Raw genomic sequence first — 26,745 nt, 5'->3', positions numbered from 1 at the left:
GGGAATTGTCTGTGGAAGGGGCTGTATGGGAACTCTCTGTGCTTTCCACTCAATTTTTCTATAGTTCTAAAACTCCTCTAAAAAATAAAGTCTATTATTTTCTAAAAAATGAAAAAAAATTTGGACTATAACATTATTTACCATGAACACAAGTAAAATGCATTGTGTGCATCAGAAAATCAAGATTGTTGTGAAGGTTGGCTAAGATTTCCATTTGACCCATAATGAAAAGGCTAACTTGGAATTGTTTTTAATGATTATCAAATTTATTATGCCATCATTAATTTAGTGGAGAAAAGCTGATGCGACAGTTAGTTGCATATTTTAAGTGTAACAGGAATCAAGTATATGGACTAATATTCAGATATTTTAGTGGAACAAATGAAAGGTACCAAAATGCTTTGCTATGAAAGGCAAAGAAAAAGTAGAAATAATTTTACGATCTTCTTTGGCATCCTTTGACCTACATAGTTTGTCATTTTAAAAATTATTGAAATAACATTATGGACTCTTGCTATGAAAATGTTAGTAACTGCTGAGTAATTTAAGTGTTATTTTTTCTAGTTAAGTAATTGCAAAGATGTGAAGTATAATGCAAAAGGTATCAATTCAAGAACTCTCAATGCACTGATAGATTTATGTATCAATTTTGTCCTTTAAATATGTGGAGCCATAATCATGGATAAAAGTTATTTCCCGTATGTAAAATACGTACTGTAACCCAGCATAACCAAGGAACAAATGTGTTGACCATTCTTATGAGTTAATTAAAACTAGCAAGACTAGTGTTTTTTATTGGCTTCCCTTTGCAAAACATCAGTTGAGGTAACTAGATGGAGGAACATATCCTGTTGTTTAAAGTAACTTCTGGGTTGACTGAAAAGCAAGACACATTTCTATGGGCAACAAAGACAACATTCTGTTAGGAAAATCAAGGAGGTTGGGTTTTCCTCTTTCTAAGAAGGGCCATTCATCTCTAAGTAGAGGGTTGCCTCTAAGCAAGAATAACATTTTTCCCAGTACAGGGTCTTTGTCCAGTCAGTTAGACAAACTCAAATTTGGGATGAGTCTAGAGAGTTCTGCACCGTACAGCAAGAAGATGTGAAGGCAGATGTAAAGAGATGTCTGCAGGGAGGTGCTGGTGGCGGGGGGCTGTGGAAACGGGCTATCACTCCCAGTGGAAGGTCTGATTTTCTCATTTTGAAAAGCACTGTCTCCTGCTGGGCCTAAGGATGGGAGAATTGATGTAATCATTAACCAGGTAAACATACTGAAAGATATTCTGGGGGCCAGCCCCGTGGCCCAATAGTTAAGTTCGTGCGCTCTGTTTCAGTGGCCTGGGGTTTGCTGGTTCAGATTCTGGGCGCAGGCCTACACGCCACTCATCAAGCCATCCTGTGGCAGCCTCCCACATAGAGGAACTAGAAGGAACTACAACTAGCATATACAATGATGTACTGGGGCTTTGGGGAGGAAAAAAAACTGGAAGATTGGCAACAGATGTTAGCTCAGGGCCAATCTTCCTGACCAAAAAAGTATACTTAAAAAAGAATAAAAGATATTCTGCTCTGCAGTCTCTAGAGGACTCAACTGCATTCACTACACCACAACCCAGACCCTACACTTGAAGCCCTGATACGTCCCCCTGGCTTCAGTCACAAATCTAAAGGTACCTGCTGAAATCACACCGTCACCTCAGACTGAGCTCATCATCTCTACCCTGTCCAAACCAGCTCGTCCTTTAGACTTCTGGTGCATCTCTATAATTCTGCCCGTCTCCCAGGTATTGCCAACCTGGCCATCAGCCTCTCCTCTTCCTGCCAAAGATAACTTTCCTTCAGTCGGTTACCAAAGCAGACAGGTTTTCCTTCATAATGTTTCCCATTCTCCCTTCCTTCAACTCTCAGTCCAGGACTATCACAATCTTGTGACGAGCTCCTCTGCCTCCAGTTTCTGGTATAGTCAGTGCCTGAGCACCTATCTTTGTTAGCTTAATTTTCCTAAACAATGCCTTATAAACAATGACTTAAGAATATAAGTCAGGGGGCTGGCCCAGTGGTGCAGTGGTTAAGCTTGCACGTTCTGCTTCAGCTGCCCGGGGTTCGCCAGTTCAGATCCCTGGTGTGGACATGGTACCACTTGGCAAGCCATGCTGTGGTAGGTGTCCCACGTATAAAGTAGAGGAAGATGGGCATGGATGTTAGCTCAGGGCCAGTCTTCCTCAGCAAAAAGAGGAGGATTGGTAGCAGATGTTAGCTCAGGGCTAATCTTCCTCAAAAAAAAAAAAAATAATGTAAGTCAGTATACACTTAATGCTCACATGTGCTGGGCACACCATGTATATTTTCAAGTTTTTCTTATTAATCCTCACAAGGCCTTATGAAATAATTATGAATGTCCCTGTTTTGCAGATGAGTAAGTTGAGGCCAAGACAGGCTAAGTAACTTACCCAAGGTTGCACAGTTAGTAGGTGGCAGCTAAAAATCATGCAGTCTTAACTCCAGAGTCTAAACACTCAGCCACACCTTTCTTGTATACCTCTACCTTCCTTCCTCACCTGCTCAGACATCCTCTCTTTACCGCTTCCAGAAGAAAGTTCTCGACCTGGTGTTCATCGCCTTCCACAGTTCATTTTACCTACTTCTTTTAATATTCTACCTCTTCTCTATCTGTTACCTCCTCTCCAGTGAGATTGGTGCTCCCTGTTAGTCACTTTATGTTATTTATCTTTTATTCATATGTCACATCTCCCAAATTAGACTGTAAATTCCTAGAATATGCATCACATCTTCGTCCAACACCTTGTACACCTGAGACAATAAGGATTATGGCTGAGTAATAAAAAGTAATAAAAAGTAATAAAAGTGGATCAATGTGCAAAAAAGTATTGGCAATTCTCACTTGATCCTACCCAAAACCCTGTAGTCCACGTATTGCCATTATCAGCACTTTACAGATGAAGAAACTGAGCCCCAAGATGCTAAGTGACTTGTTAAGGAGAAAATACTCCATTCGATTCTTTCTGTAAACATTTAATGTGTGCCAGGTACCAGCAGCAAGAGAGAAGAAGAGAGAGGAAGGTGAAGAAAGTTTTCTTGTCTCCAGATACTAACATTATGGTGGGAAGAAGCAGAAGACAGAAATGATTAGGGTGTAATGTGGAAAGTTCTATATAACCAAGCAGTCTAGAGTTGTAGGAAGCACCGAGTAGGAATACTTAGCCCAGGGGGCCCAGAAGAGCTTCACAGAGAAGGTGACGCCTGGTCTCAGACTGGCTGGATGAGGAGTCGACTAGGTACTTGGAGGTGACCCCATGGTTCCAGGCTTTCCAAGCAGAGGGGTCTGCCTGTACAAAGGCTCTGAGGCAGGCCCGAGCCTGTGATATTTGAGGAAGAGGAAACAGGTCGGTATGGCTGGAAGAAAGACTGACTCAGTGAGGCAAGATAAGAGCTGAGGTTAGTGGAAAAGTAGGCAGGACTCAGGTCTGTAAGTAAAGATCTTGAATGGCAAGAGGTTTGGGATTTATAGGAATGGAGGAACTGTTGGTGAATTTTGATCAGGGAAAAGCCATGTCAAGATTTTGCTGTAATTGAGAGCAACAAGGGAAATGGGTTGAAGTGGGTGAGTAGGCCAGTTAGAAGTAAAGAGGAGAGAGATGATAAGGGCTTAAGGAGGGTCCCCAAAGTGAGGACGTAGAGGAGAGGATGGGTTCAGATGTGAGACATCATCTCTAAGACTGGGTAAGTGGACATGGAGAATGGGGAACTCTGGCAGGGGTGCCCAGGGAGGTACTGAGCAATATGGACCAGTGGCATCTGGGGGAATGAGGCTTGAGGCCGACTAACCATTCCCTCTCTGCTGCCTGTGTCCCTTTCTTGTTTTGTGGTATGTTTTAAAAGGTCTCCTGGTGATTCTGATGCATTCTATAAATTTTAGAACTACTGTAGAGGGAGACAATAATTACAAGGCCAACCCCAGAATGTGGTTCCACCCGCAAAGTTTCTGATTCCGTAGGTCTGGTGTGGAGCCCAAGCATTTGATTCTAACAAGTTCCCAGAAGGTGTTGATGCTGCAGGTCCGGGGACCAGATTTTGAGAACCCCTGCTCTATAGCATTGACATTCACCTCTTCCTTCTTAAAACCCTCCTTCTTTGGCATCCTGGGCCATGATTTTCCTGCAGGCCCACCCCTGACATTGGAAAACCCTGGGGCAAGAATACAAATGGAGGCCCACATACCTGTGCCTACAGTTTCAAAGTTTATAGATAAAACTAACAATCTCCGTGGAGTTTCACACTGAAACATAGCATCTTGAGAAGTAGGCCCAAGCCCTGCAAACCCTGCTTCTCTTCCCATCTGGACTCAGTTCTGTGCTGTACTTGGCAGCCTCTCACCAAGGATGGGGACATGCCAGCCTGCTAGCCATGCTCCCCCCCCCCCCCCCCCACCAAAACCATTGCCAAACAGCTGCCCTTAGACAGAGGGATCCACTCCTGAAAGGACAGCCAGGGGAAGAGGCCAGGGAGGTTCTCGAAGCCTCAGGACCATTAAAAAAATCAAAGTCCCAAGAACTAGAACTCTGGCTACAAGAGGTTGCCCAGGATCTGGATGGGTGCATCTCCTTGGCTGCAGGAATCCTCACCCTGTGTGAGAGCACAGCTGGAAGAGGACCAGAGCAGGGCCACATGAAGGGCAGGCCCAGGTCAAGGGCACCTTAACCACCCCAGCTGTTTCTGCTCAGCTTCTGCCTTTGGCTCCTTTTCTGTACCTCAAGTGTTTGTGCTCCCCAGGTTTCTGGCCTTCTACATCAGAGGTTCTTGATTTGGAGGGGTGTTTTCAGGAAAATATGTGAGTCCCCTGAAAAGGTATACAAATCTTGAATATATGTGTGCACTCTTCTGGGGAAACAAAGCCCCCCCCACCACCACCATTTTCACTGTATTCTCAATGGGGTCTGTGATCACCTCTTGGCAAAAGGTTAAGAAACCACCGCAATAGAGTTCTTTGTTTCAGATGTCATTTTAGATATATATTGATGACTCTCAAACCCTTCTCCGGTACAGACCTCTCCTTTGAACCCCAGATCTGAAGATCAAACTTTTCTTAATCAGTATGTTTCACACATCTATAAAAAAAATCTATCTAAACCCAAATCTAAAAAAAACAAATCTATCTTCTACCCTAACCCATTCTGTTCTTCCTGTGTTCCCTGCTTCAGTACATTGCCTCAAAAAACCACCCTAAACTCTCCTCTCTCTCCCCCTTCCCTCCCTCTCTTCCTCCCTCCTGTCTTCTCTCCCTTCTAATTTTTTCTCGAAATTACCTCCACCTCTTTCCTCAACATCAACACTATACTAATTCCAATAATAATTGCCTGATCCCTCACTCGAGGAAAGTTTGAGGGCTTAGATCGGTAACGTTTCCTATTTCTTGCCTGGATTTGGATGCAAAGTGGACCTGGAAAGTCAAGAGGGAAGAAAAGAACTTCAGAATAGAATCAGAATTGGTCCAGGAATGTCGGCATGATGGCTAAGAATAAATCTACGATGAACCTTTACAATTAGATGTAGCGACGCATTTAAACCCCTTTCTTCAATTTGATTACTGTAGTTCCTCCATCACTGTGAATTTTTTAACACCAGCCACTCTCAAACGTGGTATTGCTCTTATTCCTGGGTCAATATAATAGGTTCACATAATAGGGCTAAGCTCATAAACGGAGCATTAATTTACTCCATTAGGACATAGGAAAAAGTCAATGTAGATGGCATGAGGACTGTTTATTTTCCAGTCATCCTAAACCGGATTTTAGTTTTCCTGAAAATGAAGGTAAACACCCTGGAAAGAGATATCATCTTTTTTTTTTTTTTTTCAAACAAAACGTCTCACATATTTATTACTGAACCAACCTACTAGTTCAGAAGCATAGCAACAAAGAGAAAAATCAATTCCTGAATAAAACACATCCAACTGTCCAGACAGTCACGTTTTCAGAGTGGTATGGTAAGATGTAAGAAGGACTTTGATACAGCATAAATATGTGTGTCATCTCATCTGTGATTCCTTATAGACCCAGCTTGGTTCTTCTCCAATGTCTCCGCTTGGAGTTGTACCTGATTTTATTACCAGTTTTCATTCGAATCCATTGGGGAATGGGACGATTCTGCTTTTGTTTCTTGGCTAGGAATCGCTTGATCCTAAAAGTCTTGTGAGAAGACATGGCGAGGAGGAGCAGCTACCACGCACACGACGATGGCGAGGAGAGAAAGAGCGAAAGAGATATCATCTTACATGAAATGCATTATCAGTGAGGGAATGCAATGACTCAACAGTCTGAGAGAGAGGAAAAAAAAGACTAAAAGTGGTCATTTGATCCATTAAAAACTCTTCTGCCCTAAATTCTTTGAAATTTTGTAGAAGCTACATATTATTCTGTATTTAGAAACTGCGTTCTTGGAATTTTGCACAAACACTGTTTTTAGACTAAATACATAAAGAAGTCTGCATTTTACTAAAACATATTCTGTGAAAAATATGATCTCCTGATAAGTTATTCTCAGCTCTGACGCCACTTACAGGTCTCAACGTCTACGGACCACGAATTCCTGGCAAACAGTGGTTTCAACCGTGTCAAAGACCGTCGTCCAGCCTCTCCTTTTACAGATGGCGAAGCCGAATCCCAACGGGATACGTTACTTCCCCAAGGTCAGGCAGAGTTAATAGTGGACCAGATTTTTGTATGTTTTTGAGTCCAATCATCTCAACTGAACACGAGGTTGTGAAATAACTAAGTGCAATCATCAACCAGCTTCTTCGGGCTTGTACACGATCAGGGCACCAGAGGACACCTGTGAGCACAGCCGCACGTTTGGAACCGGCTCCGCACTTTAAGCTTAAATGCGCGGGCTCCTCGCGTCTAGCGTTACCCTCCCCCGCACAGAACGAGAAACTGAGGCTCGCAAGGATGGGATGACACACTCAGTCTCGGAAAGTGTCACGAATTGAGTTCGGACCACCTCTGCAAACACCGCACAGGAAGACTTACACTTCCCGGTACTGGCCAGGCGCGCCAGAACACCCTTACCTAAAAGCGCCCAAGGCTGCAGGGACCGGAAGTTCCCTTGCCCCCAACAAAGAGGGCGCCGGTCACGTGAGCCAATCAGCTTGCTCTACGTAAGGAGCACGCTTCACCCTCTCTCCCCGGTCTTCCGCTCCGAGAGCTCTGACGTAGCCAATCAGCGCGACGTGCGTCTGACGTCAGAGGCGGGGTGGGGCCTAATTGGAATTTTGGCGGGTCTGGCTGAAGAAGGGAGGTGGTGCGGAGCCGGTAAGAAGCGGGGTCTAGGTGTGGGGTGGCCGTCGGGCGGTGGGAGTGAGGGGCCGCCACGCGCGTCTGCCGGGGAGTTGAGAGACCTCTGAGGGCGGAAGGCGCGGAGCCGGGGCCCGCAGGTGGGCGAGCCTGGAAATCGGCTGCGGCCGAGGGGGCGCTGGGTGCAGATGACCGGGCCGTGCGGGGCTGAGGTCTGCGGGGCACTTGCGAAATGCGTCGGGCCGTCTTCTCCGTGTAAGGAATCAGGTTTTTCTCTTTCAACGCAACCTTTTAAAACGCTTGCTGAATGCCTGCGGTTTGGACTTTTACCCATTCCTTCATATATTTTTTAAAATTCATAATTTGCTAATCGTTATTGAATGCGTGCCTTGTGCAGAGTTCCAAACCACACGTTACTTCTGCCCACATGAAGCTTACAATCTAAAGAAGGTAACAGATAACAGACAAGTACACGATAGTGGAAGGTGCAGTTTAGCCATGAAAAGGGTGAAGGGAGCGGGTATCAAGGGGGCCCAGCCAGATACGGTGGTCTGGAAGGCTCAGAAAAAATGATAGTTAAGCGGAGACTGAAGGATGAGAAGGAGCTAGGGGAGAGCCTTCCAGACAAAGAGCCTGAGGCCTGAGAGCACTCGGTGTGTTCAAGAAGTTGAAAGCAGGTTAGTCTGGCTGGAGCATCCTTTGAGGGGTGGGTAGAGTTGGGTGGAGTGGAGATAGAAAAGACGAGGAAGTAGAAGCAGCAGAAAGAGAGAGAGAGAGAATAAGAATGAATCCATTGCCTCGCAGGCTTTATAAATTTTGTTCTAAGAGCAGTCTAAGGGATTCATTAAGGGAAAATGATTCATTAAGAGATTCTAAGGGAAAATCATTAAAGAATTTTTATCAAGGGAATGCCACGATCTGATTTATGTACCTAAAGGATGGAGAATAGATTACAAAAGGACAAAGAAACAATACAGGAAGCGAATGCAGTAGTCGAGGCAAAAGAGTGATGTGGCTTGGACTAGACTAGGCTTTTGGCGGTGAAGTTAGGGAGAAGTGGAAGTTTTGAAGAATACTTTGGAGGTAGAACCCGGAGTGCTTGTTGGATGGTCCTTGATGTGAGGATGAGGAAGAGTGCGTGGGTTTGGGAGGGAAAGTGCGGTTGGTTATAGAAATGAACAAGACAGTTTGCTCCTAACCCTAAAGAAGCTTACAATCCAGTAGAAGTTTACAATCCAATTTCCCAGTAGATAACACAGTGTGGGGCACATGTTGGGTCCATGGAAATGTTTGTTGAATAAGTAAAAAGAAAGCACCGTAATTAATAACTCGACATTAGACTCACCAAGGTCATAGATATTAAAGAGCACATATAAGTTAAATAATAGCCTAGAAAAACTTTCACCTTCTTGCAGTTTTTAAAATTCTCTTTCTTTTTTTGTTGATGTAGCATTGGTTTATAACAGTATGTAAATTTCAGGTGTACATCATTATGTTTTGATTTCTGTGAAGACTATATCATATTCACCACCCAGAGTCTAGGTGCCATCTGTCTCTATACGTGTGCCCTTTTACCCTCACCCCTCATTTTTAAATGAAAACAGGAAAGTGCAAGGAATGATATGAATTTATCCTATTTAGCTATGCCAACTATGCCTCTGAGCTTTGTTAACTAGTACTGAATTGAAATCCTGGTGCAGCTAAGGCTGCAACTGAGTAGAACCACACACTAGTCTGCTAGGGATAATGTAGACATCAAATGTGTTATAATAAGTAAGATGGGATATTAGCCCAAATATTTAGACCAGCCTCGATAATACCTGTTCACGATTTGTCTCATCCATGTAATCTAGTATCATACAAATTACTGTGTACTTCAACCAAGTTTCTGTAACCGTAGTTTGAAGACAAGAAAGAGGGGACTGCTTCTGTACGAGGAGGGAGATGGCGTTGGCAGTAGGGGTGAGAATGGTCAGATTCTGCATGAATTCTGAGGTTAGAGCTCCTAGGATTTGTAGGATTCAGGATTTGTTGGATATGCGGTATGAGAGAGAGAGAAGAGTCAATGGTGACTTTTCTAATGTTGATTTCACACAGCCAACATTTTACATTACTGCCGTCTCCTGGGCACCTACCTGGTCCTCCTTCGAAGTTCTCCATCATCACTGTTCTCTCAACAGCATGGATGGTAAGTCCTGTCTGTTTTCTCAGTCGTTCTTTGTTTCAATGGAAAACCACCCTTATGTCCATGGACTTGTTATTTATTCTATTTGCAAAATAGTGAAAATAGCTACCCCACCCTCAAGTATTATCTGAATGGCTCAAACGAGATCTTGCTTCAGTCACTGAATGTTATTTGTTTTAATCAGGTGGGATGTCTCCTCCTGGCAGCAGTCATTATCTCTCATAATACTGATAGTTGGCATATGCTTAAAATGTGCCAAATGCTGCTCTAAGGTCCTTATGCATAGTAACTGATCGAATCCTCACAGCAACCGTATTTTATAGACAGGAAGACAGATGTTTAGTAACTTGTCACAGGTGAAGCTGTCAGAGCAGGGGTTTGAACCCAGGCAGTGTGACTTCAGAGTTCACATTTGCTACTGAAATCTGTTGAAGTGGTTTTAGTCTAGCTCTGACTTAAATTCATACAATCCTTTCTAATTATGTTCATTTTGCAGGGAAGTGTGCAAAATGTTTACCAGTAAAGAGTCATTGCTTTAATTAGCAGAGCTTAGCCTGAGAGCAGCACAGAAATGATCGTGCTGGCTGTGAAGAGACCCTAAGAAATAAAATGTGTTGTTTTCCTGGTTGTGTAATTGAACTCATTGTCTGAACCTGGATTATTTTTTCAAAATCCAAGTTTATTGCACTTTGTACTTTAAAAAAAAAATCAGAACCAGATGTTGTTAATTTATCACACTGGTATTATGTGAAATTGATTACAGCTTTGATATAATGATAATTTCCTGTTTCCTAAAATCACCAAATTACCTACAGGGCAATTGATGTAATATGAAGTATAACTATTTGCTATGAGATGGTCGTGAAAATAAGTAGAGATTGGGTATGTGTTCTCTAAGAAATCATTGTATCTAACAAAATCTCACGTGGTTGGCATGGCTTCACAGTTTGCTCCAGTACAGATGAAATCAAAATGTTTACTGGTGATAGGGATACTGTTGAACAACATTCCTGCTTACATTCTGGTGGAGAGAACAAGATAATAACAAAAAAATAAGTAGGAAAATATCAGGTAGGTAGTAAGTTGGGAGACACTGGAGTGAGTTTGTATGCTGAGTGGAATGCTCCAGAAGGCGGGGAAGAATGGGTGGTGTTGGGGAGAGAGGGCTGGTGATTGTAGGTGGAAGTTCCTGAGGAGCTGAGAGGGATGGGATCCAGAGTATAAAATGGAGGATTGGCCATAAATAGGACTAGACCCTTCATCCGTCATAGGAGGAAAAGTAGAGAACGTATGTTCAGGTGTGGTAGTGAAAACTGAGGAAGTCTGATTGCTTGTGTTTTTTTCCCGTAAAACATGAGACAAGATCATCAGCTGAGAGTGAAGAGGGAAGAGAGGGCATCAGCGGTTTGAGGAGGGACAGTGTGAAGAAGAGAAGAGGAAAGCAAGTGTGTTTGGAGGGTGGGGATTTTTAAGCAATATTGAATGCCTGTTTCTTACTGTTGGGTATACATTTAAAGTTAAACCAGTCTGGATGGTGGCTTTTCCTCAGTAAAGGTCACCAGTTGGGGTGCAGGCATGGAGGTGGTGGCCTGTTAGATTTCATCAGGATTAAGATTTTGTCAAGGAACGTGAGGGCGTGAGAGAGAAGCAGGGGACTTGAGTTGTTAGAAGGTAGTGATTGTAATGATGGAACATGGAGCCAAAGTGAGGATGTGAGGAATGGAGGAGGAAGGGTGGTAAAAGCATTGCAGGCGGGCGGATGGAGTGGAAATCATTGAAGAGGAAGAAATGCTGGGTGGGAGTACTCGCGTGAGTGAGCTGGAAGGGTAGGAGATGGGGAGGATCTCAGAGGTAAGTTGTGCTTTTGCTGTGGTGACAGGGCATGACCTTGGGAGTAAGTGGCTAAGATGGGGGGAGGACAAGATCGTTGAAAGTGAGGAGGTCAAGAGACCGAGAGACCAAGATGTTGGCTGGATCATCCTTCTGGGTATTGAAGTGACTGAGGACAGTGATAGCAGTGCGGGGGTGGGGGGGTAGGGGGGCAGGACTGGGAGGCTTCCAAAGGGAAACAGCAGATGACAGCAACCAGGAGGGCTTCTTGATGAAAGAAATTTGATGTCGTGATCTGTGTCTTGAAGAAAGGTAAATGGTTCCAAAGTGATAGGGAGCAGAGAAGATGTCAGGGCCCTGGAGTTGATCACCAAATGTTTATTGTGTGCCGGACTGTTCTAGCCTTTTCAGTGTGAGGTGTGGACGATTAAACAACGTCCACTTAAGGGGATTGCAGGTGCAGCCAGATTTCTCTTGTAGGAGCTGCTGAGGATATAGGGAAGCTTGCTGGGAGTAGATTCTGGGTTCCAGAGAGCAGATCCCAGGGTTTGGGAGCAAGGAGGTGGGAAGATGGGGTCAGCATACCATGGAGAAGACAGAGGATTTTTGGTGGTGACTGGGCTAACCTGGGATGGGAGACATCACGAGATTAGCCCTGGTGTTCTCATGAAAGAAGATGGGTTCAAGGCGAGGAGTATGGAGCCACTAAGCAACATTTTTCACCTGGGGCTCCCAGTGGTGTGGGCCAAGACCTCTTCTTGGAGTGTGCTCTCTACAGCAGCTGGGAATGAAAGATCAAGGAAGGATGTGTCAGCCTCACCAGAGCACAGGGAGCCAGATTGCCTCTTCTTTCTTGCTGCATCCTGCACTGTTGGGGTCTTTGTGGACTAAGCAAGTCAAACTAATTGTTATGCAAACTCTGACTTTAAGCTTTAGACCCTGTGTCAGATTCTGGGCCTTGAGTTTGGCTCTTGGCTCTTTTCCTTCTGGTCAGGGAGTGTAGAGTGCTGCGAAGGATATTGATTTGCTGGTCCGGAGATCTCCATCCTAAGCCAGGCTCCTGTGCTGACCTGTTTTACCAGGTGGCCCTGAACAGCCCTTACCCTCTCTGGACTTCAGCCCCTGTCCATCAAATGGGGGAGGGGGAGCGGTACATGCAAATAATATTTTTGCTTTAAATGCCTCTGATTTTATAAAGGAATAGTGCCTAAATAGAGAAAAAAAAATAAGCACAGAAAGTAAACCAAGAAAGAAGAAGTCTAACTGGCCACTTGACATAAGCAGTTCTTCACCTCACTAGTAATCCTGGACATCAAATCAGAACAATGAGCTGCCTTTTTCATTCATCCATCAGATTCGCAAAAAACCTTAAGTGACATCTCAGATATTGGTAAGGTGGTTGGGAGAAACAATACTTGCATACAATGCTAGTGAGAGTACAACCATTTGGAGAATAATTTGGCAGTATCTAGTAAAATTGGAAAATGCACATACCCTACAATCCCTCAGTTCCCCTTCTGATACGTATTCCCAAGAAGCTCTCCCTCATGTGCAAGAAGATGTAGACACGATTGCAGCATAGCTCATATGTCCTTTATTGGAAAATAGATTAGTAAAATGTGATACAGTCTTTCTATGGAATACTATACAGCAATTGAAAGATGGAAACTAGAACTATATGTTTTGATTTAGATCAATCATACGTGCCATGTTGAATGAAAACAGGATGCAGAGTAATACATACAGTGTGAAATACAGTGTGTTGATTATGAATACCTATATATTTATGTAAAAAATATGAAAAATGGAGTGGAATGATGTCAGAATTATGATAGTGGTTGCAGTGGGCTCTGGAGGCAGTAGTAAGGAATTGCAATAAGATTTGGCATAATAAACTTTTTAAAAAACGATTTAACATAAAGGCAAAAAGCAAACAGGACAAAAGGTTAGTGATGAGTAATTCTGGGTGATGAGAGATGAATACTTTTTAATATAATTTTTTGTAAATCTCTATATTTTTAAAAAATTTTCTCAAACACTTAAGAAGTAGGGGAATATATATGTTTAGGGCCTAAATGTATGTTTAGTGTGTTTTTCTGTTATTCCTTTCTGGATTGAGTTTCTTGGAGGTTGGTGTGCTGGAAGTTGTCTCATTAGCTGAAGTAGCACAAGTAAAGATGTAGCCCAGTGCATGGGCCGCTGTAGGCCCTGAGCAAATATTGATGCCCTCTTCCTTAGCCCAGTGCCTTCCCAGTGCATTTGGGAAGAGGGAAAGTGGAGACAAGAACCATTATACCAAGCAAACTGGTGAATCTGCAGTCATTTTAATTGCCTTATTAATGGTGGCTCTTTTAATTAACTCTGTGTGTCAACATCAGTTTCACTCAGGTCGGCTTACTTTCTATCCCTTTTCTTCTTTTTCCTCTAGGGGAGGAAGATGATTTGTCTCTGCTGACCGCACTGCTGGAGGAGAATGAGTCGGCCTTGGATTGTAATTCAGAAGAGAATCAACCCTTGACCCAGGAAGATGGCACACCTGACGCATTTGATGAGCTCTTTGATGCTGATGGTGACGGTGAATCTTACACAGAGGAGGCTGTTGATGGAGAAGTGGAGACGACTGAAGACCAGAAGGAAAATCTGACCACTCTGTTTGGAGATATGGGGGACTTAACAGATGAAGAAGACGTTCCTGCATTGCAATCAACTAAAAACAGACTCCTCCCCGCTCCTGCTCTCAGTCAAGGGAAAACCAATCAAGAGTTGCAAGGTGCCCTAACTACTTGTTTTCTCTAGTTTCTTTTCAGTAGACTAGATGAAGACTACAGTCTAACAGTTCTCATCAAAATAGCTGTTGATTCAAAGGTGGAGATAAAATAACTGCAAAAAAAGTTGTATGAGTTAGTAGATCAAACATTTAAGACCAGCATTTCAGCGTCAAAGGCCCCCTTATATCAATGCCAGCCACTATAATTGTTCCTTCACAGAATGGCTCTAACACTTTTCGTGCTTGTTACATAAAAATACTACTTGGGGAGGATTTGTATGCATATGGAGCCAAGGACAAGACTACAGAGCTACTACACATTCTATTTGAGCAGGAGATCATTCTTGAACAGAAGCTTGAAGGAGTGCTGCTGTCTTATTCCTGGCATCTTCTCATATATTTTTAAATTATAATCAAATTCAGTGGTTGGCTGTTTTTTCTGATACAGGAACCAGCATTTATTGTATTAATTATATATTCTATTTATCAAATAAATAGAATCATTTCTTGACTCCTAAAAACTTGTTAGCTGGGGGTATGTATCTTTGATATCTGTCAGTAGTATAGATTCATAACTAGCTTAGATATTAGAGGTTTGATTACTGGAAATATAAAGTTTATTTCTCTAAGAGAACCTCTTTGAAATGCAAAAGTTCATCATGAGTTCTCAGTATGGGATTATATTGTGAGTCTGCAGGTTTTAGGGGCGATGGGTGGACACCAAAAATAGTTCCAACACTTTCATTGTGTATAATATTTCCTCTGGTCTGGTTCCGAAATTGGTATATTTTTCTTTTGTAGATGAATTAAGGAAGTTGCAAGAGCAGATGAAGTCCTTAGAAGAACAGCTGAAAATGGCGACAATTAAACAACCTGCAAGTCCACCTGTTCTGCATAAATCGCCTGGTAATAAGACTGTAATTCTAGGAACAGTATGCATTTCTGTTATTAAGAAATTGTGACATTGCTCTGCATCCAAGTCCTGCTAAAACAGCTTTTGAGCCCCTTTCTAAATTTCCTTTGCTAATTTCTTTTACTTTTAATCAAGTAGAAAAGTCTCCACGTCCCCCTCTTAAGGAGAAGAAGGTTCAGAGAATTCAGGAGTCCACGTGCTTTTCTGAAGAGCTTGATGTCCCTGCTCCACCAAAAACCAAGCGGGTGGCTCGGACACCGAAGGTTTCACCTGCAGGTGTGGTACTCGAGGGCTCTCTGGTTTCTCACTTGCTCTGGCTCTGTTTAAAATAGATTTTGGCACTGATGTGTTTGTGTGTGTGTGTGTGTGTGTGTGTGTGTGTATGTGTGTGTGTGTGTGTGTGTGTGTGTTTTGTTCTGTCTTACCTGCTCATTGAGAAAAGTAAGTTTCTTGGGAATGGGACCTATATGCTGTATTTTTGTACCTTTTCTCTACATTTTAAAGTGCTTAGAAAATCCTTAGGGAGAAGATGTATTTGGTAAATACTTCAAGGATTGAATTTTTTTTTTAAGTCTATAGTCCTGGAGTTGACTTGAATTGTGGTCAGTGTAACCACTCAGTTGAGTTCTCATGCTAGCAATCTAGAGATTCAGTCTTCAAGTTTGTGAGATGAAGGCACAGATTCTCTTATAAAGTGACCAAGTTTTATTTGAAGCCAGGTTGTATTAAACCAGGGGGTCCATTTCTTATAAAAGGTTTCTTTACCAGAAGTACAGAATGGTGCTCAAATAAAATTCTTTGAGCACACACATATATATACAGAAAATAAAATGAAGAAGATTTATAAGCCCTTTGTCTTGATTTTGTTATACTGCCTCAGTTTGCCCAAGGTGATTATTATTTGGAGGATCAAAGACAAAATGATCTGGAGATAACATAGCTTAGAGTAAGCAGCATTTTATTGACCACTCGTGTTCAAAAAGGCCCTCTTGAATAGCACTGGCATATGACACAATGGTAGAGAATAGTTGCTGCCTCTGAGTGTTCATATTTACTTAACAACAAATTATATATTCAGTGTATCCACTTATGAATAGTACCCAGACCCTTAGGGCCTTTGGTGTTACTAAGGTATTTCATTAGGCAGTGTCCAGAGTTTAGTTTTGAGGGAGTGGGACACAGGCACGGCTCCTCGAGATTCTAAAGTTCTAGAGTTGTTTTGGCCTCTAGATCTACAGTCCCTTTGAGGGTAAACAACACAATCTTATTAAGAGAAAGTGATATTTTATTAAGGCAAATATCCAAGCTTTCTCACCTTCAGGAGCATTATCAAGCTCTTCTAAAATAGGAAAAGTAACCTCATCGGGGATATTTAATGCAAGCAATAGTCAGTAGAATCCCCTAATTCCCCCTCGCCCACTCCACAAATAAAGTGAAATGCAATGAAATGAGATGAAACAAGAGACAAACAAGAAAAGAAAGAGGAGCTAACTTTGGATTTTCTTCAGGTGGAGTTTGATCTGCACACAAATCTCTACTAATTATTGCTTCCTGAAGGGGCTCTTACTCCTTTACGGGATCTGCCGCGCTGCTTCATGTCTGGTGAAACTCAATAATGTCATTACATGGAGGACCAGTGCTTTAGAGCTGCACTGTCTAATCCGGCGGCTACGAGCCACGTGTGGCTATTTAAATTCAAATTTGGTTAAATTAAATTAGACGTTCATTTCCTCAGAAATACAAGTGAATTTGCGTGATCAATGGTCGCGTGTGGCTGATGGCAACCGTATTGGACAGTGTTGGTATAAAACATTTCCATCGTCTTGGAAAGTTCTTTTGGACTATACCACGGAGATTTTGAGGGTAGTACAGAAATGGTCTACGCACTTCCTTTGCTCTCTCTAGATTTGGTTCTTGCCTGTGTTGATTAAAAAAGAAACAGTTCTGTAAAAACAATTTTATAGTTAGTGTGGTTTTCTTTTGATTTAATTTTTGTGTTAATTTTCTAGATCCCAAAAGCTCATCTTCAAAGATGACAAGTGCACCCTCCCAGCCACTCCGAATGACTCCTGGGAACAAGCCTAATGGGATGACTAGAGATCAGAGCACAGGGACCCCCAGGCATTCTGGGGAGCCGGCTCAGCCAGTCTCCGTGGAAGCCTTCTCTGGCCTGAGGCTCAGGTCAGTAACCGGAACAACCCTCTCACTCTGCTCATAGGCCCCACGGATGCCTCCTCTTCCTGAGGACTGAGCCTTTTAGAAATAGTGTTTGTGCAGCAGATGCACACAACACCAACAGCTCTTGAACTTGACAAAAGTTAGTGATAAGACTAGCTATATAGCACTGGATTTGACTCATACACTTGCATATGAAATGTTTAAGGATGACTTTCTTTATATAATGAATAAAAGATAACGTGTATGTAAAAAGGAAATGGACAAATAATAGTATGCTTAATCAGAAACTGACAGAAACAGTGATAGAGACTTTTTAAATACATACAGCTATTACAGTTTAACCGACATACTAGTATCTTGTATTGGATGTTAAGAAAAATAGCTGTGCTCTTTTTTTTTCCTAATAACTTTTAAGGCAAATTTATATTCCTCGTTTATATGTGGAGAAGTTAAGATCTTCAGTTAAAATAGAAATAAATCCCAGGATCAGTTTAACTAAAAGCCTGGACCTTGGAGTCTTCTGTGCTGTGTACCACCGCTCCATTGCACCTCCATTATTACGTTATTCTTTCTCTCGAAGCCCAGGGGAGAGCAGTAATCCTTGCTCGGAGACCGGATTGCTTTTAGGACAGTCCATCTGAGTAGCCATGTGCAGCCGCTCTAGAACACTTAATCCTTGTCATCTGATTAAGCAAGGGGTGACCAAGTAGCTGCCAACATGCAGTAGAAGTGTATGGTAAGACTCAGTACTCGCCAAAATGGAAAAAAGTACTCAATATCTTAATTTCACGTGAGATGGTCTGAGGGATGGAATACAGCAACAGCTCTGGTTCTCACTGAGGAGGCTGCAGGTTCCTTTTCAAGGTGAACGTGCCCCTCCTGAGATGATACTGCCCCAGCCAGTTCCTGGCTGAAACTCCCTGTGGATGATGAGGGATGTTGCTGATGTGCGTTTACTGCACATGTGAATTGAATGGAGGTAGACGGAGTTGAGACTACTCAGCCAAAGCTTCTGGGGGGCCTGCAAATTGAGGGGATTACAGAATTGTTTGTCTCTTTATAATTGTTATACCTGGACCTCCGGCCCTAAAAATTACTCCGAAGGATGGTACGATAGTAACTGATTTATTAGCTCACAGAAATCAGGCAAAGAAAAGGATTTCTCCATCTACATCAGTGTTTTTCTCTTGAATATTCTTCATTGTTCAGAGCTAGCTCTAGGACTTTCTATTCTAAAAGACTTCTAAAATAGTCAAACGGCATTTTTTTTTCCAGTTTTCTCTTTTTCTTGAGTATACTATACAGTCAAACACAGAACAATTAGTAATATTTTACTAGAGAAAAGCAATTTGCAAATTCACAAGTTTTTGTGCAGTCAGGAACAAGAATGCATTAATTGAAGCTAGATTCAAAGCTTTATTATTTATTGTTATGTGAAAATGTTGGCTTAAAAAATCCAATTAGAAATACTAGAAGCTGTGAAATTCTTGTAGACTTGATGAAATGTAAATATTTATTAGTATCAATTTATGATTTTGTATTAAAGTGAAAATAGATTATTTTTAAGAGAATAACATTATTATAGTTTATAAGAACTTAAAGAGTGTGATCTTTCTTGTTTTCTATACAAGCTCCAGTTTTATATTCAAGGAGTGCAAAGCTAGCTTTAAAAATTATCTTATTTTTATTTATCTACTGTGGAAATGTGTGCTTTGTCCATACTACATAACTAAGCCCCCCAGAGGATACGCACTTTAGAGATTTCTGCTTGTAACACCCTTCTAACTAGCCTAAAGTGCCAGATACTCTCTTAGTAGAAAAATAACCTATTAATTGCTGATTTCTTGACCCAGGCGGCCTCGAGTGTCCTCCACAGAAATGAACAAGAAAATGGTTGGGCGAAAACTGATCAGACTGTCTCAGCTCAAGGAAAAGATGGCAAGTGAGAAGCTGGAAGAAATAGACTGGGTGACATTTGGGGTTATATTGAAGAAAATCACTCCACAGAGTTCTAACAGCGTAAGCCGTTTTATCGATTTCTTAGCTGCTCTATCACAGTCTGACAGTGGGGCCCGTGTTCTTGATTAGTTACCTAGACCCCATCAGTATTTATTTCCGAAGTTGCCACACCATCATAGGATTGGTATCCGAGAAGGGTATGTATACAGAATGCCCTACTTAGAGAAGATCTGGTTATACAGGCTCCTTGGGCTTTTCATTGTCCAAATCATTCTTACTGCATTTCACTTGTCATTGTTTTGGTGGCACACAGGATTGCCCCTATGACACTATAATCCCTTGAGTGGAGGAGAGGAGCGGGTAATCAAAGAGCCCGAGTTCGTAGATCCTTCAGGAGCCTTCCTAGATGTAAGATGTCAATTGTAGAAGTTCTGAAATTGCTGGCCTGTGCCAGCACAGTATGGTATATTTAATTTAATGGATATTACAAAAGATCTAACTAGTTTTAAAATCACAGTTGATTGAGGCATAATGGGAAAATTATATTGTGGTGTGGCAAGTCAGAAAACTTGGGTTCTAAGCCTCGTTCTCCCTTTTAACTAGTGATGTGGTCTTAGGTTGACCCTTAATCTTGCTTTAAGGGCCTCCATTTCCTTATCTATAAAATGAAGGAACTGGCTTTTGATTATATCAAAAGGCTCTCCCAGCTCTAAACTACTACCATTAATCATGCTCAGTACTCATTTCATTCTCTAATTTAGATCTTGACCAACCTTAGATTTTTTATGAGTCCTGACACCGGAAGTTGAATTCTAGATTCTGAGGCCTGCTCCAGCCTTGTTGCTGTCCAGGTGAACGTGAACAAGTCTGGTTTTCACTCAATTAAGTTACAAATTACATCACAAGTGGTGATAGTGACATCGAAATAATAGGTGTGAAATTTATCTGAACTCTTCCAAGAAAGGCATTGTGCAAATCCTTGGAAGAAGAATTATAACACTGAGTCCAGGCAACAGCTTACCACCACCTAGAACTGTACCAACTGTGGGATGCCTCTGTGAAATAGCTTGGTTCAATAGTATTCAAATTATTTTGTTTAAAAAAAAGACTAGAAGTGGAGCTTGTCCGTATTATAAGTGATCAGCATTTTGAGTTGCATTCTTCAGATGTTTAATAATACTCCTGAAATTTTATAGTTAAACATAACCTGTTTTCTTTAAATGATGCTTTTGTTTTTCCTTCTAAGCTAAGCAAAGATTTAGAAACAGAGCTGAATCCTCCTTATTAATATTAATAATTAATCAGTAATAAATAATAGATTTACTAAATTTATATTAGTAAGTTATTAGATGGTAGTGCCACAGCTTCCTCTTGTCCTTTTAACATGAGTGTGTGCATATGTGTGTGACTAGGAAGGCGGTGCTGTCCCACTGACTATTTAGAGCTGTGAATGAGAGACTCTAGTAACAAGTCAGCTAATGGCTTGCCTAACTTCACCCTTGTCCTTCATCTTTAAAATGAGAAGGGTATACTAGAGAAGGGATTAATTTGTAATTAACAAATATTCTGATGATTGTATTATCAGGGTGGATTTTGCTTGTATATTTTTTCACAGTGGAACGCTTGGACCATAAATGGAGACAATGTAACCCATTGTTCAAAATTTATTAAAAATAAGTATTTGTTCCAGGGGAAAACATTTAGCATCTGGCGACTGAATGATCTTCGTGACCTGACTCGGTACGTGTCGTTGTTCTTGTTTGGAGACGTTCACAAAGAACTCTGGAAGACTGAGCAGGGTACTGTCGTAGGGCTGCTCAACGCTAACCCCATGAAGCCCAAGGATGGTTCGGAGGAGGTAAGAATCTGTTTCCATGATTTTTTTTTTTTTTTGGCCTTTACAACTTAGCCGAGTTCTATCAAAAAGATTTGTATTGGTTTACCTCCAGGTGATAAGTCGTGCTTTTATGTCTGTTTTTTTGTTTATTCCTCACCCACCAATATTCTGAATTTTATCAGCTTCTTTCGTTATATGTTTTCAAATTAGTTCCAAGGTTCCTGGAGTTATTTGAACTCTTAAACTCAGGTCTCCTTAGATCTCTTTCATAAATTTCCGTGGTGGCATCCATAAAGCAAGGTTTTATAGCTGAGGGAACTTTGCTCTATTAGTTAGTACAGCCATAGCTGCAACTTGGGAATTTCCATTTTCAAAGTGAATTTTCATCTTCTCAAGCAGCATTAGAGTTTGGGTACTACCCTGTGATTCTCTTGCAAATTGCAAACCTGGATACGCTATGTATAGCAACAGACAATTTCTCCACCTGACCCATCAAAAAAACTTCTCTCTAATGTAGATAATTATCATCAGGAGGAGTGAGAGACAAAGTTATTGCATTCCTTGCTTTCACCAGAGAATGGCAACAAATCTTCATTTATTACAAATGTGTCTGGCTACAAGTAACAGAAAAACTTCACTGCTGTTTCTTTTTTAACAGTAAATGGTGGGGATTTGTTTTTCTTGGATAATAAATTATCCAGATATGGGCAGTATAGTAATGTCAGGGCTAGGGTCTATGAGTTGCTCAGCCTTTTCCTCTTGGTCATAGGACGGCTTTGAAGCTCTAGCCATCACATCTGCATTCAGAGCAGGAAGTAAGCCAGCCTCCTCTATCTACTTTTATCAGGAAAGCAAAAGCTTTCCCAGCTACCTGATCTACCGATTCCTGCTTCTGTCTCATCGGCCATGACCACCACAGTACATGACCATCACTACAGGAATACTGGGAAAACTGGGAACAGGGTCCCGCACCGGAGGCTGAGCATTTGCCAGCCCAAATAAAATCAAGATTCTGCCAACAAAGCTGTAGGAGAGAGTGGATATTGGGTAGAGAACTAAATGTGTCTTCTCCACTTCCCGTTTCTAAAACTGTCATACAGCATTGGTTTTACATTTCTATAGCCTGATAGAGCGTTCTTAACTCACACCAAACCTTCTTTTATCCATTCTTGCTGATACAAGGCTACGCCTTTGTCTGCTTTTAACTCCTGCCCCACCTCTTTTCTACAGGTCTGCTTATCTATTGATCATCCTCAAAAGGTGTTAATCATGGGTGAAGCTCTTGACCTGGGAACCTGTAAAGCAAAGAAGAAGAATGGAGAACCATGTACACAGACTGTTAATTTGGTTAGTTTCAGCCTTGTTAGGGTGGTTTCTGCTAAAGAAGGGAGCTATTAAGAATAAATTGTAGGTACTTTAGCTGTAATGACCAACTTGGAACTGAGTTTCCTACATATTGGGAAGAGTCATAGCATAACATTTTCGAGGTTCATCCTAGAAGCTGATTTTATTTCTGTTGTAGAAAGAGGGCAAAAGCAGCCAACAATGTCATTTTTTTCTTTCACTGGACTAGAGCTTTACAAGGAATTCAAGGGAAGAACTTCTTCCTCTTAGTCACTGCATAGCTGCACTATGGGAACAATCTTGGGGGTCAGCAGGGAGGGCTCTGCACACAGAATAGTGCTCTCTGTAGGTCGGGGAAAGAAACTGTGTCTGTTTGTGTTGTTCCCCAGCCTGTTGCCCTAATCCTGATGTAGCCCCTCTTCGTTTTTGCAGAACGACTGTGAATACTGTCAGTATCACATCCAGGCCCAGTACAAGAAGCTCAGTGCCAAGCGAGCTGACCTGCAGTCCACTTTCTCCGGAGGACGAATTCCAAAAAAGTTTGCCCGCAAAGGCATCAGCCTAAAAGAACGGCTGTGTCAGGATGGTTTTTACTACGGAGGGGTTTCTTCGGCATCGTACGCAGCCTCAATGTAAGACATTCTTGGGACTTCTTTGGGATAAGGATCTTCCTTGTCATCTTATAAAAATAAACTCAGTGGTTGTATGTTTCTGTAACGGTCCTGGAAGACCTTGTGCATAACTCACTGCCTGGAGCAAGGTAGATGAGGGCCTCTTTTATTCTCAGAGAGGAAAACACAAGGAGCGGGAAGAAATTGAGTTGTTTCATGATGGTCTATAGAGCCCACACTTCCTCTTTGGCTTCTGACATGAATAGTGCAGCTCTCTCAGGGCTGATTGGCCCTTAAAAGAGTGTTAATCACAGCGTTGACATCCTTTAAATCATTTCCCTCGCGACTATTAGAGTGAGGTTGCAGACCTCGTGGAACCCACATTTAATTCAGTGAAGGGATATGCAGTGAAGCTGCACAGGAGCGGATGCTGCTGAGGCAGGCATTCAAGGCCTCTCTTCCGGGGATCCCGGCCTCTTCATAGAGTCCCTGAACTAGGTGATCGATGGCCTTGTCACCATATTGTGGAAAGCACATCTGAGGATATGACAGGTGGGGATCTGGCACAAGGGAGCTGCAGTTTGTCCAAGAACAACACATAGGTTTTGTTCCCAATCCAGCAGAAATTTGGCAAGAAGACTCATACTTCCTGCCCATTTTGTAATGTCAAGCACATTTTTAAGATTTAAAATAATTTCTATATTTTTCCAAACTGCAGAAAGCAATACACATATGTTGTAAGGAGTACATATATGTATAATTCAGCCAAAAGGAAACAATAAAAACTGTCTATAATTCCACCACCTGGATTACTGTTAGTTCCTTGGTATATAATATATACTTCTTGGTGGTGTTTTTCCCCCCATATTTATATATTTTTTTTTTTTAAGATTTTTTTAAATTTTTTTCCTTTTTCTCCCCAAAGCCCCCCGGTACATAGTTGTATATTCTTGGTTGTGGGTCCTAGTTGCGGCATGTGGGACGCTGCCTCAGCGTGGTTTGATGAGCAGTGCCATGTCCGCACCCAGGATTCGAACCAACGAAACACTGGGCCGCCTGCAGCGGAGCGCGCGAACTTAACCACTCGGCCACGGGGCCAGCCCCCCATATTTATATTTTTAATAATATAAAGTGAGATTATACTGTGCCCAGACTTTGCAACCTCCTTTTTTTCCACATAAGATAATGACTGTTTTTCTTGTGGATTATTCACTTATGGCATTATTTTTAGTGGCTGCATAGTATTCTTTTGCATGGCTCTGATAATTTGTTTAAACAATTCCTTATGGTTAAACACTAAGGCTATTTCCGACTTTTAATAGTGCAGACAAGGCTTATGTTAATATCCTAAATTTTTGCATAGTTCTTGATTATTTTAAGATAATTCCTACCTGATCAAAGTTATGGCTCATTTTTTATTTCTTTTGCCAAATTGCCCTTTGAGAAAGGCCTTCAAGCAAATGTGTAGGTTGCCTCTTGTTTTACATCTGTGACATAATGCATACACGGGGCCATGGTATTAAGAAAGTGTACTTAATACTGTGCTTTGAGAAATTTTGACAGTTTGTAATAAGTGAATATGTCTGCAGCTTCTTTACCTCGTGAGAGCATTGAAGTTCAGTGATTTTCTTTTTGGGGGGCAATCTTTTCATTTCAGTGCAGCAGCTGTTGCTCCTAAAAAGAAGATTCAAACCACTTTAACTAATCTGGTCGTTAAAGGCACAGACTTGATCATCCAGGAAACTCAGCAAAAACTCGGTAATTTTCTTGCTCAATACTACATTTCTTTCTCCAGCTTAAATGTGTAGTCTAGGATTGAAAATGGTCAGTTCCATTCTAAGTTATAGGTGTCCACTTGTCACCTATGCTCAATGAGTGATATGGTCTAAGCTGAAGGAATTAAGCTCATTTGGGAGCATCTTAAGAAAAGTCAGCATATGAATCTTAGCTTTCTTAGCTTGGTATGCTTTTGAAATTTGTCGTACCTGGGTCTAACTCTTAGTGTCCAGCATTAGAATCAGTAGCGTCAGGGTCCTCGTCAGAGAATGCCAGCTCTACCCTGTACTTGGGGCTTTGTTCATAACAGTGATTAAGGTCTAGCATGGCCCCTTGCCCATGGTGCATATTCCAGAAATAGTGTACCCCACAGATAGCAGCATTCTAATCATTACTTGAAATAAGATAAATTTGTCATGCCCTTATAGTCCTACTAGTCTGATGTTAGAGGTTAAGGGTTTTTTTCCTCTTGATAGTTCATCTGCTTCATTTGCAAGTAACTAAGTTATGAACCAGAGTTTAAAAAGTGATGTCACTTGACATCAAGTGGTCTGAATTTTGAATCTTCTAAAGCTGATGCCTGTGTATTCCAGGAATACCCCAGAAGAGCTTGTCTTGCTCTGAGGAATTCAGGGAACTGATGAAATTGCCAACGTTTGGAGCCAGAAACTTGAAACAACATTTAGCCAAAGCCAAGTCATCAGGTAGAGTCAGCCCGCCCCTGCTCTAGCGTCCACACCTGAGTTCTTGTGGCCTCTGGGAACCCCTCCAGTCTGTGGCTTGTGTTTCAGGGATCATGGGGAGCCCAAAACCTGCTTTCCGGTCTATCTCGGCGTCAGCCCTCTTGAAGCAACAGAAGCAGTGTATGTTGGAGATGAGGAAAAAGAAATCAGAAGAAATACAGAAACGGTGAGAGTAACGGGTTTGCTCTTCCTCGTTTGGATCATCATCTCAGGAATCCTCAGAATGTCTGAAGAGATTTCAAAATTGCAACTTTAGATTCTGGGTGGTTGCCTACCTTTTTAACTTTGGAAGTTTTGAAAGAATTTTAACATCATCTAAATAGCATTTTAAAGTTATATACTTCTGATGTTTGCTAGTGAATCCTGAGACCAGTGGTACAGGCTGCAGTAATTAATATCACCGTGGAAAAGAGAAGAGAGGAAAATTGGAAGAGGGTTTTGTGAAAGGGGAAAGCACGTGTTGACCTGTTTGACTCCCATTTTTCAGTTTTCCCACAATTAGGTTTTTAATTACAGGCAGAGCCAATGAGTAGATACTGGAATTATTCAGGTAAATGATAACAGTGAGACATTGAAATGGAGAGTCATTTTGAGGTAAAAACAAGTGGAAATGGATGTGGAAGGTAGATGAATCAAAGATTCCTGAACTCAAGTTGTCTGAATAATAATAGGAGCTACTGTTTATGGGCGGTTAACATGTACTGAGCATCAAGCTGTACACTGCATAAGTACAGTGTCTCGTTCGGTCCTTACAGTAATCTGGAAGGTACTGTTATCCTTGTTTTATGAATAAAGTCACTGAAGGTCAGAGAACTAGAGGTGAGGGAGCCCAGTTTTGAACTCGTACCTGTTCTGTTCCAATGTGGAACCATGATGCTCTCCCACATCTGGGCTGCTGCTGAAAGGTGGATGGTTCCGTGAAAAGGAGAGTCAATTATAAGTCAAGAGGAAATGCTTTGGAAAAATAAGAGACTGGGTTTGGCCTCAGGCAGGTTAGTTTGAGGTGCTGATGGGATATCTGTGTAGGTATTCATCACGTGCCTGCAGGTGACATAAACGTATACAGTGATGTGTTGCTTAACAACGGGGACATGTTCTGAGAAATGCGTCATTAGGGGATTTCGTTGTGCGAACATCGTAGAGTGTACCTACACAAACCTGGATGGTATAGCTACTACACACCTAGGCGCTATGGTATTAATCTCGCGGGACCACTGTTGTATGTGGATCTGTTGTTGACTGAAATGTCACTATGTGGTGCATGACTGTATATATACACGCAGACATACACAC

General features: G+C 41.9%; 1 protein-coding gene across 3 annotated transcripts in view; it reads left to right on the top strand.

Annotated features, from left to right (window-relative positions):
* Positions 1-7,280: 7,280 nt before the first annotated feature.
* MCM10 (minichromosome maintenance 10 replication initiation factor) overlaps positions 7,281-26,745 on the top strand; it is a 36,574-nt gene continuing 17,109 nt past the window's right edge. For 2 of the 3 annotated variants that reach the window (XM_046678094.1, XM_046678093.1), the window contains exons 1-13: positions 7,281-7,327; positions 9,407-9,497; positions 13,753-14,094; positions 14,893-14,997; positions 15,140-15,280; positions 17,014-17,185; positions 19,036-19,201; positions 20,832-20,999; positions 22,209-22,325; positions 22,755-22,954; positions 24,591-24,691; positions 25,303-25,413; positions 25,501-25,618. In XM_046678094.1, coding sequence (XP_046534050.1) covers positions 9,491-9,497; positions 13,753-14,094; positions 14,893-14,997; positions 15,140-15,280; positions 17,014-17,185; positions 19,036-19,201; positions 20,832-20,999; positions 22,209-22,325; positions 22,755-22,954; positions 24,591-24,691; positions 25,303-25,413; positions 25,501-25,618 — 1,748 coding nt within the window. In that variant the 5' untranslated portion in view covers positions 7,281-7,327; positions 9,407-9,490. The remainder of the gene's footprint in view (positions 7,328-9,406; positions 9,498-13,752; positions 14,095-14,892; positions 14,998-15,139; positions 15,281-17,013; positions 17,186-19,035; positions 19,202-20,831; positions 21,000-22,208; positions 22,326-22,754; positions 22,955-24,590; positions 24,692-25,302; positions 25,414-25,500; positions 25,619-26,745) is intronic. The other variant, XM_046678095.1, reaches the window with a different exon arrangement.

This window comes from Equus quagga, chromosome 12, assembly GCF_021613505.1.
Source record: "Equus quagga isolate Etosha38 chromosome 12, UCLA_HA_Equagga_1.0, whole genome shotgun sequence".
In the NCBI taxonomy this organism is placed as follows: Eukaryota; Metazoa; Chordata; class Mammalia; order Perissodactyla; family Equidae; genus Equus; species Equus quagga.
The sequence above is the reverse complement of the archived record's forward strand: the minus strand, read 5'-3'. Positions and strand labels throughout refer to the sequence as shown.